General features: G+C 45.7%; 1 protein-coding gene and 1 long non-coding RNA gene across 2 annotated transcripts in view; both read right to left on the bottom strand.

The window, feature by feature from the left end:
- Positions 1–14751, bottom strand: part of LOC309541524 — a 130037-nt gene that overhangs the window by 39302 nt on the left and 75984 nt on the right. The gene's annotated exons all lie outside the window — the stretch shown is intronic.
- Positions 1–14751, bottom strand: part of IL15RA (interleukin 15 receptor subunit alpha) — a 58767-nt gene that overhangs the window by 27692 nt on the left and 16324 nt on the right. The window contains exons 2-4 of the mRNA XM_082239238.1: positions 4895–5080; positions 1452–1496; positions 434–805 (exon numbers count right to left, since the gene is read on the bottom strand). Coding sequence (XP_082095364.1) covers positions 434–805; positions 1452–1496; positions 4895–5080 — 603 coding nt within the window. The remainder of the gene's footprint in view (positions 1–433; positions 806–1451; positions 1497–4894; positions 5081–14751) is intronic.

The raw sequence follows: 14751 nt of genomic DNA, 5'->3' as shown, positions 1-14751 counted from the left end.
TTGCGTTTTTGAGGCTTTCTCGGTTCATTTGTTTTTGTGACTGTGTCGAACCCCGTTCAGCTACCGATTGATTGATTGATTGATTGACTGATTGATTGTGTGACTGCGAAAATGTTAAATTGCTGTTTCAGGGATTGTTTTTAAAAGTCTAGAACGGATGAATCCATTTTGCATTACTTTCTATGGGAAAGCGTGCCTTGGTTTTGGAACGCTTTGGTTTTGGACCGGGTTAAGTTTGAGAACCAAGGTACCACTGTAGTCTGGAAGTACCCGAAGAGTCCAGGAGAAGGAAAGCAGACATAGATATGGGATAAACACAAGAATATTAGCATATAAACTTGGGAAGAACATGAAACGAAGGAGGACGTGGAAAGGATGGTTAATGCAGAGGCTACAACAATGAGATGAACTACTTCAGCTGCCGGTGACAAACCTGTTTGTCTCTCGATCGGAAGCACTGGGGCGCTTGGCTCTGGGGTGACCCCTGAGACTCTCCCGGGCGTCACAGCTGTCGTTCTGTTTCCTGCTGAGAGGCGCTTGCTAGTCGTGGGCTGCGAGGCTTTCGCGGTGGTGCTTTCGCATTTCGCCGAGCTTTCGCTGACCGTGCCAGGAGTGTGTCTGCCAACCTCTGGGGTGCTGGTGGTTGCCGTTGTCCTGCCAGGCCTAGTTGGTTTAGCAGTCCTGAGCAGTGTGGCGATCGAGGCTGATGGCGAGGGGGTCTCACTGCCATATGGGGCTGCGGCGGAGGCCACCGAAGTGTTAACACCAGCAGCCTGCGGAGTCGCTGGGGTGGAAGTTTCTGCCTCTACAACATGGGGTAAGTAAAGTTTCATACGTATGTTTCTGGGACAGGCCATGAAGCTGTGTTAACACGAGCGCGTCTCCACAATTCCTCTCGCCCCACTGCTTCCCCCTGGGGAGAACCACTTTTTAGCGCTTACTCGGAGCAAACAGCTGGTCTGTGGGTTGCCGTTTGTTCCTAAATACCTACTTTCCCATTTCCGCTACTTGTGAATTAAGTCAGCATTTTTATTTTCTTAATTTTATTTTCGTCGGGAGAGGGCCCTTGCCTAATTTGTGTCCCAGGCCTGAAATCTGTTTGAAGAAGAAGAAGAAGAAGAAGAAGAAGAAGAAGAAGAAGAAGAGGAGGAGTTTGGATTTGCTATCCCGCTTTATCACTACCCTAGGGAGTCTCAAAGCGTCTAACATTCTCCTTTCCCTTCCTTCCCCACAACAAACACTCTGTGAGGTGAGTGAGGCTGAGAGACTTCAGAGAAGTGTGACTAGCCCAAGGTCACCCAGCAGCTGCATGTGGAGAAGCGGAGAAGCGAACTCGGTTCCCCAGATTACGAGACTACCGCTCTTAACCACTATACCACACTGGTGTTACTCCAAAAACACGTTTGTCACCCAGTGGTGATGAGCAGAGACAACAAAGCGATTGGTCCTACCTCTTCTGAGAGCTTCTGTTGTGGTGGCAGGCAGAGAAGGGTCTCCTTGTTGAGAAAGAGATGAGGAATTGAGAAGAGAAGCCAAAATTAGCTTGTTATCAGGATTGCATTTACAGCAGTGCAGAACCTATTCTTCTTGAAGTTTCAGTGAGAAATTTCACCGGCTCAACTATAAACCCAAATAATGACCCATAAGATCAGATCCCGTTTTCATTTGTATGAACGTCCTGAATTTCTGCTTTATAACCATTGTCAGGAGTTCAGCCTACACTCAAGTAGGACCCTGGCAGAGACACATGCCCGACTGGCATGTTCCCTCCCTCCTGGTCGATCGTTCGGGAGCTTCATTAACTTTCTTCAGCCCGAATATCCCAGCGACCGATGCCAACATTCACCGGCACACTTAGGGATCCGCAGAGTTTGCGCAGCTTGCGTGACAGACCTCAGCAACTCAGCATTTTGGCTAATCTACTTTATTTACATATAAACACACACAGAGCACTGCAATGTGGCTTCCTCTCTCTCTAGCATCAGACAGCAAAGAGAGAAAGAACAAAGGAACAAAGTCCCACTTCAAGGGACACAGTAACACAAACATCCTCTCTCCGTCACTTCCTACTCTGTGGAGTCAAAACGTACACCGTCATGTGATAGACAAAAATCCCATGACAGCAGAAAGAAGATTCCACCTAAACATTAGGAAGAACTTCCTGACAGTAAGAGCTGTTCGACAGTGGAATTTGCTGCCAAGGAGTGTGGTGGAGTCTCCTTCTTTAGAGGTCTTTAAGCAGAGGCTTGACAACCATATGTCAGGAGTGCTTTGATGGTGTTTCCTGCTTGGCAGGGGGTTGGACTCGATGGCCCTTGTGGTCTCTTCCAACTCTATGATTCTATGATTCTATGAGCAGTCATGGAGCTGGAATTCTAACAGTTTTACATGCTTTTATATTGCTGTTTTGCTAGTCTTATTTTATTTAACCGTGCAACGTATATATCACTTGATTGTAAAATAAAAAACAAAAATACCCAAACAACTTCTAAGGTGTCTTCACACTGGCATACAAATTCCTATGTGGGAATTCCAATTTAGGCCTCTCTTTTTGGCTTAGCAAAAGGTGTTGCGTAAGCAGGGACTTGATGGAGGGATATAAAACCATGCATGGGAAGTGTGAGTGCCCGATTCTTGATGAGATATCATGTGATGTGACCTCCATGCAAAGAAATCAGGATGTGAAAAGGCATCATTTTTTGGCCTGCTCTATATCTGCCACACGCAGCGCCGCTTCTATTCCGCTGCAGTTCGGGTTCCGCAAAAAAAGTTGGTGTTTCCTGTGGTCACGTTTAATAATATAATTAACTATCGTTACATTTATTTCCAAGGGGAGGGAAGCGATAATGTATTGTTTTGCAGGCTGAAAAATCAACAGCAGCGAGTTTGGGTTAGGGGAGGGGCAGGAAATGAGGTCAGCAAATGTTGATCACTTCCTTGATTTTTGTTCCTGCTTGCAGATGGACACACGGACCAGGGTGGATAAAAATCAATGATTATTTTTTTTTAAAGGATACTTTTTATTTAAATCAGATTTTTTTAAATTTAAATTGGATTTTTTTAAAAATAATAATCAGATTTTTAAAATAAAATGCTTTTGGAGGAAAAATATTTCTAAAGGTAGTTTTCTATTCAAGTTACATTATAGTCCAAAGGCATTCATCAAGAAATAAGGATTTGAGTTTTTCATGTTTGCTAAAACTCCATCTAAGTTTTGTTCTTTGTTTTTTAAACCGTTTAACTACATCAGTTAACAAACATGGATACATATGCTATAATGTTATTGCTTTAGTTAAATATTTTTTTAAAAAAATTGTTATTAAGGAAATGATTATTTTTCTCTTTCCAATACAGTACAGCAGAAATGTTGCCCAAATATAAACAACAATTTCATAATTACCTGTCTTTGTATTTCTAACCAAATCAGATTTTTTTCTAAGGATAGTTTTCTATTTAGGTTACATTATAGTCTAAAGGCTATTCATCAGGAAATAAGGATTTGTTTTAAGTTTTTCTTGTGTGCCCAAATTCAGTTTAAGGGTTTAAAAACAAAAAACAAAAGTTTAACCACATTAGTTAACAAACGTGCATACATATGCTATAATGTTATTGTTTTAGTTAAATAAATTGTTATTAAGGAAATGGCTATCTTTTCTCCTTCTAATAAAGTACAGCAGAAAAGTTGTCCAAATAGAAACAGTTAACTTATTAAACCTCACCATAATTTCGTAATTATGTGTCTATGTATTTCTGATAGCATAACCAAATCAGTAATTTTTGATAGAACTGTAAAAAACTGCTCTGAAAATTTATCCTTCCAAAAAGGAAACCTTCATCTGGTTGTAAACGTTAAGATTATACCAGCCTTTCTGTAAAGATAAATAAATAAATAAAATTTAAATCAAGTCTTGCTGACTAGTGATTTAAATCAAGTCTTACTGACTAGTGATTTAAATCATGATTTAAATCGATTTGATTTAAATCAAATCCACCAAGACGCGGACTGTTGCCATTTCCGGAGTTGCTACCCATTCTGACAGAATTCTGGGACACCTCTACCTGGACGCGGCTGCAGTCAGCCATGACTTTGAGAGACTGACGGTGGGGGGGAGGCTTTGTGGATCTTAATACAGGAACAGGTTTACAGGTATGAAGGTGAGCCTAGGTAAGCCCTGAGCTCACCATGGAGGCACAGGTCAGTTCTGTGTCCAGGGCAGCTGTTTATCAGCTCCATCTGGTATGCAGTCAGAGACCCTCCCTGCGCGCAGACTGTCTCGCCAGAGTGGTGCATGCTCTGGTTATCTCTCACTTGGACTACTGCAATGCGCTCTATGTGGGGCTACCTTTGAAGGTGACCCGGAAACTACAATTAATCCAGAATGTGGCAGCTAGACTGGTGACTGGGAGCGGCCACCAAGACCACATAACACCGGTCTTGAAAGACCTAAACTGGCTCCCAGTACGTTTCTGAGCACAATTCAAAGAGTTGGTACTGACCTTTAAAGCCCAGTAGACCTGAAGGAGCGTCTCCACCCCCATCATTCTGCCTGGACACTGAGATCCGGCGCCAAGGGCCTTCCGGCGGTTCCCTCCCTGCGAGAAGCCAAGTTACAGGGAACCAGGCAGAGGGCCTTCTCGGTGGTGGCACCCGCCCTGTGGAACGCCCTCCCACCAGATGTCAAAGAGAAAAATAACTACCAGACTTTTAGAAGACATCTGAAGGCAGCCCTGTTTAGGGAAGCTTTTAATGTTTAATAGGTTATTGTATTTTAGTGTTTTGTTGGAAGCTGCCCAGAGTGGCTAGGGAAACCCAGCCAGATGGGCGGGGTATAAATAATAAATTATTATTATTATTATTATGAGCCCCATCACACAGAACGCAGGTACTACTTACGGATGCAGCTCAGGTTCATCTCCCATTGAAACTTTTTCGTTGTGTCGTTCTCCCTGCACACGGCCAGATTGGACGTTCCTGCTTTCCTCTTGTAATTCTTGACGCACGAGTACCGCAGTTTGTTGCCGTCGCCGCTCCCTTTAGGAACCTCTGCATTTTGTACCTGAGGGGGCTCACCGCAGTTACCTGGGGTTAAAGGCAAGGGCACAAGAAGGTTGTTAATAGACTTAGGTGGGGACGACGACACCCCTAACCCCTAGAAATTAATAAATGGCAGGATTTGGATTATCTGGGATGCGGAGGGAGAAAGACAAGCTGCAGAGGAATTCCTTTTTTGTAAACTCAGGGGAGCGTTTCAGCCCTGTTCTTGAGTTTGTTTAAAATCTAAAACAGCTTATCTTGTATTCCTTTCTTTGAATTTGTGCCATTTGGGTTTTTGAAACCTTTGTGTAAAGGCAATACAAAAATTTTCACAGCTGAGTCCTCAACTCTTTGTTACTGTGCTTGGCTTTCTTCAAGTTGGGCTGTGTCTAAAACTTGCCATTTAGGTTTTCAAACCTTTTTTGTGAACTCAGTTTTAGAAACTGTACCTTTGAGTCATACGCTTCAGGTTACAGACTCCGCTAACCCAGAAATAGTGCTTCAGGTTAAGAACTTTGCTTCAGGATGAGAACAGAAATCGGGCTCCGGCGGCACGGCAGCAGCAGGAGGCCCCATTAGCTAAAGTGGTGCTTCAGGTTAAGAACAGTTTCAGGTTAAGAATGAATTAAGTACTTAACCCGAGGTACCACTGTACTGCACTTTGCTTCACCTAGGCCGAGCTAGGATTATAATACTTCAGAATTTTTGGGAGTTTTACCCCCTTTCTTTGAATTTCGTCATTTAAGGTTTAAGATTTCTCTATTTCCTTCTGAGGAAACGGAATAGTTCAGTGAAACGAGGTTTGTAGCTGGCATCCCATTAAGGCTTTGTTCAATTCTAGGTTTTTCTAAGCTTTCTCTTAAACTTTTTGTTTTTTATTTAGTTTATTTCCATAAGATAATATTTCTAGTTGATTACTTCTCGTTTCAGGGATTTTCACAGTACAGTGGTACTTCGGGATGTGAACAGGATCCGTTCCGGAGCTGTGTTCGCATCCTGAATGCAACATAAGCTGCGATGGCACGCGTGCGCGGGGCGCATTTTGCCGCTTCCACGCATGACGTCCTTTTGAGTGTCTGCGCATGCGTGAGCGGCGAAACCCAGAAGTAACGTGATCCATTACTTCTGGGTTGCTGCGGAGCACAACTCGAACATGCTCAACCCGAAGCACATTCAACCCAAGGTATGACCGTATTTCATTTGTTTTGTGTATTTTCTCGGTTCCGTAACTTGTCTTTTTTCTACTGGCAGAGGAATTCCTGGGCCAGCCAAAGCAAAACAACTTGGCCAAGCTAGGGCCATTAAGGAACAATTCAGGGCCATTGAGGGCCATGGGCAATGAAAGAAAACTGTCCTTTCCCCCTTGGCTGTGAGATGTGAACAGACACTGGGGGGGGCTGGAAGGTTGCCGGGGTAACTGGGTGTGAGGTGACAGGAAAAGAGAGTCTTTAGCAAGGTGTGCTGGGAAGAGGAAAGGAAGAGAAGAAAGACTGGGATCCATCTTGGGCAGGCTGGCTGAAGGCTGTCTGGGAGAGATGCCTTGGACTGCTGTGGGGGACAAGCCTCTCTTGAAATGACCATGTTGTAAGATCTGGACTCCCTGCATGCAGACTGAAGGTGTAAATAGGGAATAAACTGTACTTCTTAAAGCTACGACAGTCTCCACCATGTTTAGAGGGCTATAGGTACTAGCCACCCCAGATATATACCATTTTCATCCTAAGCTCATGGCTAAAAAGAAGCCATAGGTAAGGAGGCAAAAGCCTTTGCGTTCTTCCATAAAAACCATTTTTAAAGGCAGCTAACACACAAAGACAGGGACGCGGGTGGCGCTGTGGTCCAAACCACTGTTTGGCTTGCCGATCGGAAGGTCAGCGGTTCAAATCCCTGCGACGGGGTGAGCTCCCGTTGCTTGGTCCCAGCACCTGCCAACCTAGCAGTTCGAAACATGCTGGTACAAGTAGATAAATAGGTACCACTGTGGCGGGAAGGCAAACGCCGTTTCTGCTGGGAGAGATGCCTTGGACTCCAGGGCTACACTGCTGTGGAGGACAAGCCCCTCTTGAGTGGACTGTGCTGTAAAATCTGAACTCGCTCCATGCCAACCGAAGGTGTAAATAGGTGAATAAACCGTATTTCTTAAAGTTGTCACAGCCTCCGCCGCGTCTCAGTTCTCCAAAGAAGGATCCCTGCCTGGTATTGGAAGGATAACAATGCTGGTGTCCGGCTGGGCACCCTGGGGAGGGAATTCCTGAGGCTTGGAGCCATAACTGAGGAGGCCCCGTCAACTCTCGTTGCCACCCACCCACTTTGCGGGGGCACCTCGAGCATAACCTCTGAAAATGACTAAGATATACAGACCGCTTGGTACCAGGAATTGGAGGGGGGGCAGGGGTGGAATAACAGAGAGACCAGAGGGCAGGGAACCCCTTTCTTCTGCAAAAGAGAAGGAAAGACTTCCTTTCAAAGTAATACAGTGGACGCTCGGGTTGCGAACATGATCCATGTGGGATGCACGTCTGCGCATGCGTGGGTTGCGATTCGGCACTTCTGTGCATGCGCAAAGCATGATTCGGCGCTTCTGCGCATGCACGGCCGCCGAAACCCTGAAGTAACCCGTTCCGGTACTTCCGGGTTTTGGCAGTCCATAACCCGAAAAAACACAACCTGAAGCATCTGTAACCCGAGGTATGACTGTATAGTGTATTATAGAACACATTGTACAGTGGAGCACATTTTTTGTAAGAAGGCAAGCGAGCGCTGCGACAAAATGTCACAGTGCGGAGTCTATTTCACGCTATTCTTCCTCCCACCCAGTTTTCTGTTATTACACACACACACACACACACACACACACACACAAACTGAGCACACTCAGTTCCCACGGGTCTGTTTTGGGCATTCCTGTAGATTTGTACTTCTCCAAACACTGGGCTTCCCCCAAGCCTGACGATAACTTCCCTTGAGAGCACGTGGGGTGCCAAGCTGGATTACATAAGCATTGGCACTCGCGTCCTGAACTTTAGAAGTAGAACAAATGGCGTAATGTCAATGGAACGGGGCCAAAATACCTCTGGGATGTAACTCTCCAAGTTTATGTATTAAGAGTTGTGGGTTTTTTGTGGTTTTTTTTGAAGGAAAGACCCATCTTGCAAAGGAAAGGCAGGGATGCGTCGACAGTGAAAGCTTGCCAGCACAGCTGGGGTACCTCCCTTTTTGGGTGGGTGCGCATCTTTTTCCGCAGGTCCTTCCTCCCACCCCTTTGGAAAAAAAACAGATTTATTATGACCTTGCTGACCTTTTACATCCCCGCTCAGCAATCTGTGCTGGGAGCCAGTGTGATTGTTACCTGCCAAATGCAAGGTGTTACTGGGGATGAAGGAATGTTTGCTGAATGTTTTACTCCCTCTCCCTTAATGCCAGAATTCATGGACCGCCAACACAGCTCAGTGCCGGAAGATTCAGAACAGGTGGATGAAACCTGTTGAGTCTGTGGTATAAGGAATTGTGGCAGTTTGCTATTGGGGAAACTCTGGCCTTTAGGGGAAAGGCACACAGGAAATGTATGTTTTATGTAGATGGCTTAGAGCAGCTTTCGCCAATACAGTGGTGCCTCGCAAGACGAAATTAATTCGTTCCGCGAGTCTTTTCGTCTTGCGATGCTTTTCGTCTTTCGAAGCACGGTCCGTCGCAACTGCGCCTCTTCAAGCGGCTTTAAGAAAAAAGCGAACAAACTCGCAAGACGTTTTCATCTTGCGAAGCAAGCCCATAGGGAAATTCGTCTAGCGAAGCAATGCAAAAACCGAAAAACCCTTTCGTCTAGCGAGTTTTTCGTTTTGCGAGGCATTCGTCTTGCGGGGCACCACTGTATCTGAGGCCCTCCAGAAACGGCTAGGCTACAACTCACACTGGCTGAAGCCAATGTTAGAAAAGGCAGGCTTAGAGGTTTTGATGATTCAATGGTAAAGAAATCCTCTTAAAGAATAATGATAATTATTCTTTGGCCAGGGCACAGCCTGACTCCCTCCTTTGGCAATCTTCACAGAACTCTAGCCCAATGGTTGCCATTAATTTGATTTGAATTAATTTTATAATGAAATGATTTTAGAATGTTGTATTATTTTATTGTTGTTAGCTGCCCTGAGCCCAGCTTCAGCTGGGGAGGGCGGGATATAAATAAAAATTATTTATTTACCGGTATATTATTATTTATAATAAAACGACACAGGACCAAAACACAGCAAGCGTATCTTTGCGCAATGCGTAAATGAACGAAAGGTAATCATTTCAGATTACCTTCACTGTTCTGGATCTAAAACTAAAACTAGCACGTATTAGGTTTAAGGGCCCCTGGACGGTTAAGTCCAGTCGAATTCGACTATGGGTGCAGCGCTCATCTCGCTTTCAGGCCGAGAGAGCCGGCGTTTGTCCACAGACAGCTTTCTGGGTCATGTGGCCAGCAGGACTAAACCGCTTCTGGCGCAACGGGACACCGTGATGGAAACCAGAGTGCACAGAAATGCCATTTATCTTCCCGCCGTAGTGGTACCTATTTATCTACTCGCACTGGTGTGCTTTCAAACTGCTAGGTCGGTAGGAGATGGGACAAAGCAACGGGAGCTCACCCCGTCGTGCAGATTTGAACCGCCGATCAAATATACCAGCCGAGGAATTAATGGCCCTTTCTCATGCTAGGATTTATTTGATCGAGCACAGATTGTGTGTTACTCATGCGTAAAACAAGTGCTGGAAGTTTATGTCCCTTTGCTCTTCCTGCAGCTGCATTAGGAATGCGGGTGGCGCTGTGGTCTAAACCACTAAGCCTCTTGGGGTTGCTGATCAGAAGGTTGGTGGTTCGAGTTCCCGCGACGGGGTGAGCTCCCGTTGCTCGGTCCCTGCTCCTGCCAACCTAGCAGTTCGAAAGCACGTCAAAGTGCAGGTAGATAAATAGGTACCACTCCGGTGGGGAGGTAAACGGCGTTTCCATGCGCTGCTCTGGTTTCACCAGAAGCGGCTTAGTCATACTGGCCACATGACCCGGAAAAATTGTCTGCGGACAAACGTCAGCTCCCTCAGCCGGTAAAGTGAGATGAGCGCCTCAGCCCCAGAGTTGTTTGTGACTGGACTTAACCGTCAGGGGTCCTTGACCTTTATTCTGTAGAAAACTGGGCAATTTATTTTTATTTATTTACTATTTCAATTTATTAGGCTGCTGACACATGTGGAGCTCCCAAACTTTTAAAAGCATAAAATAGCACAAAATCAGCAGGGGGGAAAGGAGGAAGCCCAACGATATCTTATAAAACAAACCCAACAAAACAGCAGCAAAACTAACATCAACAAAAAGCAAAATAATCCTAATCCATTAAGTGCCTGGAAGAAGCCACTAAGTTTCCACCCGGCGCTGAGAGAATGTTTATGGTGGCTCAAGGTGGGGAGAGGACTGTACCATATCTGATCAGGGGCATTGGGTTAGAAGAGAGACAAAGGGCTTGCTAAACAGTGGTACCTCGGGTTAAGAACTTAATTCGTTCTGGAGGTCCGTTCTTAACCTGAAACTGTTCTTAATCTGAGGTACCAGTTTAGCTAATGGGGTCTCCTGCTGCTGCCGGAGCACGATTTCTGTTCTCATCCTGAAGCAAAGTTCTTAACCTGAGGTACTATTTCTGGGTTAGCGGAGTCTGTAACCTGAAGCGTCTGTCACCCAAGGTCCCACTGTATTGCAAATGGAAGCCATCTGGCTTAGCAACTCCAGCTGCTTGCATCTGGGTGATAACCTCAATGGTTTTCCTTTACTACTTTCAGGAAAAGGGCAGACAGCCGTTTCAGGAAAGGTTAAAGGAGAGCATTGGGAGGAAATAAATCTGGGATCTCTCAAAGGCAGAAACATCTTGGAATGAGACAGAGTGAAATTGTGACATCCCCCTTTTGATTAGAGGTCATGTGCAATGTTGAGGCTGCCCCTGAAAATAAATAGAAGAAGAAGAAGAAGAAGAAGAAGAGGAGGAGGAGGAGGAGGAGGAGGAGGAGGAGGAGGAGGAGGGGGAGGAGGGGGAGGAGGAAAATCAGCACTGCCCATCTGGCTTTCGCCTACCTCATAGCAATCGTCACAACTTTGTGAGGTTTGGCATTGGGGAAGTCTAGGTTTTGGCTGGAGGGGAGATTATAGCCTCTGCCTGCCCCTCCTGCATAAAGGGTATTCCGTTAAAAATATCTGGGAGGAGAGCTCCAATGTCCAGGCCGGGTTTGGGCCATAGCACTCCTCCAATGGGAACCCCTTGGGGTGTTCCCCTATTTGATATGGGTCATAGTGCACCCCTTCCATAGATGGTTTGATGCACTTCCAGCTGATGGAATAGTGCTGGTGTCAGAGCTGCCCGAGGTCCCAGCTCACAAAGGACCAACGCCAGTTCGTTGTTATATACAAAAGTCTTTATTGAAGTTCAGTTTCACCTTCAAAGCTGTAGCATGCAGCTCTACGTCTGAGACTCTAGACCGTCGAAGCTCCGTCTGAATCTCCTCCCCCCAGACACCAGTCTAAGACCCTCGCCTTGCTCCACCTCTTCCTTTGCTCTTTCCTCCTCTGGCTCCGCCTGTCAGCTGGGGTCTCGCCCTTCCTAGACTCATCTGATGCTGAGTCCCCTGAGTCTTCCCCCTGCTTCCGGCGGGCTTTAGGACCTGGTTCCCAATCCGGGTTCTCTGCTGTCCCCCGCGCCTGCACATTCGAACTTGGCACGCGCGCCCAGCCGGCAACCTTCCTCCTGACCGTTACACTGCTCCTGTCACTGCTTCCCCCTTCGGGGGGGCTAGCTGGACCTGACCTCCCCTCCGTTCCCCCACTCTCCGATAGAGGCGTGGTCAGCCCTGACTCATCTTCTCTCCCTGCTGGAGGAGACGCTGGTCCTGACACCTGGGACTCTTCCCCCCCACTACGCTCTGGTGGGGAAGCTGGTCCTGATCTCCCGCTGCTGCTTTGGGAGTCCCCGCTGGCCCCCTGTTTCTGGTGTGTCCCCCCTGGGACCCCCCTTGCCCTGACCATCGGCGCCTCCTTCTGGGAATCTTCTGATTCACTGGAGAAGCTCATGGAATCTCTCGGGTTGCTGTCATACTCCCCTACGCTGCCCTCAGATTCTTCCCCTTCGCTCTCCATTTCCTCTCTCCCCTGTACCTCTGTTCCTGAGCCCCTGACATCCGGCTTCCCCCAATGTGTATGCCAAAGAGTTCACATCTTCAACCAATAAAGTTGTGGCCCCAAAAACCAATACAGTGGTACCTTGGTTCTCAAACTTAATCCGTTCCGGAGGTCCGTTCCAAAACCAAAGCATTCCAACACCAAGGCACACTTTCCCATAGAAAGCAATATGAAACGGATTAATCCCTTCCAGACTTTTAAAAACAACCCCTAAAACAGCAATTTAACATGGATTTTACTATCTAACAAGACCATTGATCCATAAAATGAAAGCAATAAACAATGTACAGTGGTACCTCGGGTTAAGAACTTAATTCGTTCTGGAGTTCCGTTTCTTAACCTGAAACTGTTCTTAACCTGAGGTATCACTTTAGCTAATGGGGTCTCCCGCTGCTGCCGCACAATTTCTGTTCTCATCCTGAAGCAAAGTTCTTAACCTACTTCTGGGTTAGTGGAGTCTGTAACCTGAAGCGTATGTAACCTGAAGTGTATGTAACCCGAGGTACCACTGTACTGCAATTACACAATCAATCAGGAGCTGAACTGGGTTCCACAGTGTCACAAAAATAAAACAAAAAGAGCTGCAAAAACAAAAACACAAAATAAACAGCAAAAACAGATACACCTCAGCGTAACACTCAAAACAGAAGCATAACACTCAAAGCGGAGCACGTCCGACTTTCAGAAAAAATTCGCAAACCGGAACACTTACTTCCAGGTTTGCAGTGTTTGGGTTCCAAATTGTTTGAGTTCCAAGGCATTTGAGAACCAAGGCGCCACTGTATGCTGCTGCCGTGTCTAGTTATTCACTCCCTAGTGAACTGTGGGGTCACAGGGTCTCGACACGCGATTATTTTTAACCTTCTCGCTCCTTACACAGCTGCCTTATTCTGTCGCAAACTACTCTGCAAGCATTTTGGGTGAAGCGAGAAATATCTTAATGAACCAATATGCAATGGCTAAACTACGGAATTTACTCCTGCTGCTAGATATAGCGATAGCAACCCACCTGGCTTTGAAAAAGACAATTTCACTGAGGATACGACAGTATTCATCCAGATATCAGTTTCTAGTGCAATGCAAATTACATTTTCAAACTCCTTCCCAGAAATTCCTATGGCTCGGTACGCCTTTTCCACAGCTGCTACTCCCGGTGAAACATGCCTCCCTCTGACAATGATTTCTCATTGTACTTTAAGGAATTTCCTAACATCGGGCCACTGGTTTTTACTTTTGCTTCTGTTTTATTCTTACATTCCCCCCCCCCATTGTTACAGTGTGTTCTTTCTTCCTTTTTTTATTTCGGTGAATGGAAAACCTCATTACACAATTTCCTTCAACAAAAGTAGGCCAAAAATAAGAGCCGTTTCATTCTGGCTGGTCATCTCAATACTACTACTAACAACAACAACTGTAATATTTTTTTTTAAAAAAAGCTAAAGGAACATGGATAAGAAACTGCCTCAAACCGAGTCGCTATAGCTCAGTACTGAGTACTGTTTGCACTGTAGACTTAAAGCCGGTTTCATGGTACTTTAAACAGCCACGGCTTCCCCCCGCTCTCACACAAAGAATCCTAGGTATTATGGTTTGTTGATGTTGCTGAGAGTTATAAGGAGACCCCTGGTCCCCTCCCAGAGCTACAAACCATGCTGAAAAATCAACCCCTTTCCCCAGGGAATTCTGGGAACTGTAGTTCTGTGCTTCACATCCACACTGGAATTCAGTGAGGATTTGAAGCTGCTTGTGTCTCTCTTTGTGTATGTGTGTGGATGTGTGCATCTCTGGCATCCACACGACAACCTTCTCATCCAATTGGAGGCCTGCGTCACCCCCTACTTTTTTGTGCAAATCTGGTATATCAGAAAAACACCTGTTTTCTTGGAAGGAAATACTTCTGTACGTACCCAGATGAGACCTCAGGTTTCTTGGCCGAGAGCGACACGCCCTTTTAAAAAACTGCTGTTTAGTGCAAATTGGAATTGTTACACGGTTCCCCCCCACTTTAAAATGTTATTAAGCAGTCAAATTATTTTACGAAACAAAAGCAAGCGTCAGGTGGCGACTTTCTATTCTAGATCCATGTGGTTGGATATGACATCGGAAAACACACGAGAGATTTAATCTGAAGTCAGACTAGAAAACAAGATTCTTGTTTTCACTAATAGTGGACTGCGGTATATAACCAGTACCAATAAAGTTAAATCTGGTGGGAACAAGTTTGGTTGTTAATATACTCCAAAAACACCAGCCACAAGGTCAAATGACAGATAGGTAGCCGTGTTGGTCTGCCATAGTCAAAATAAAAAAAATCCTTCCAGTAGCACCTTAAAGACCAACTAAGTTAGTTCTTGGTATGAGCTTTCGTGTGCATGCAGACTTCTTCAGATACACTGCTTCCAGTGTATCTGAAGAAGTGTGCATGCACACGAAAGCTCATACCAAGAACTAACTTAGTTGGTCTTTAAGGTGCTACTGGAAGGAATTTTTTTAAGGTCAAATGAGTCAACTCTTCTGAAGATAT

The sequence above is a fragment of the Podarcis vaucheri genome (assembly GCF_965113315.1).
Source record: "Podarcis vaucheri genome assembly, chromosome: 10".
NCBI classification, from domain to species: domain Eukaryota; kingdom Metazoa; phylum Chordata; class Lepidosauria; order Squamata; family Lacertidae; genus Podarcis; species Podarcis vaucheri.
Note: the sequence above shows the minus strand (reverse complement) of the source record. Positions and strands in the feature narration are given on the sequence as shown.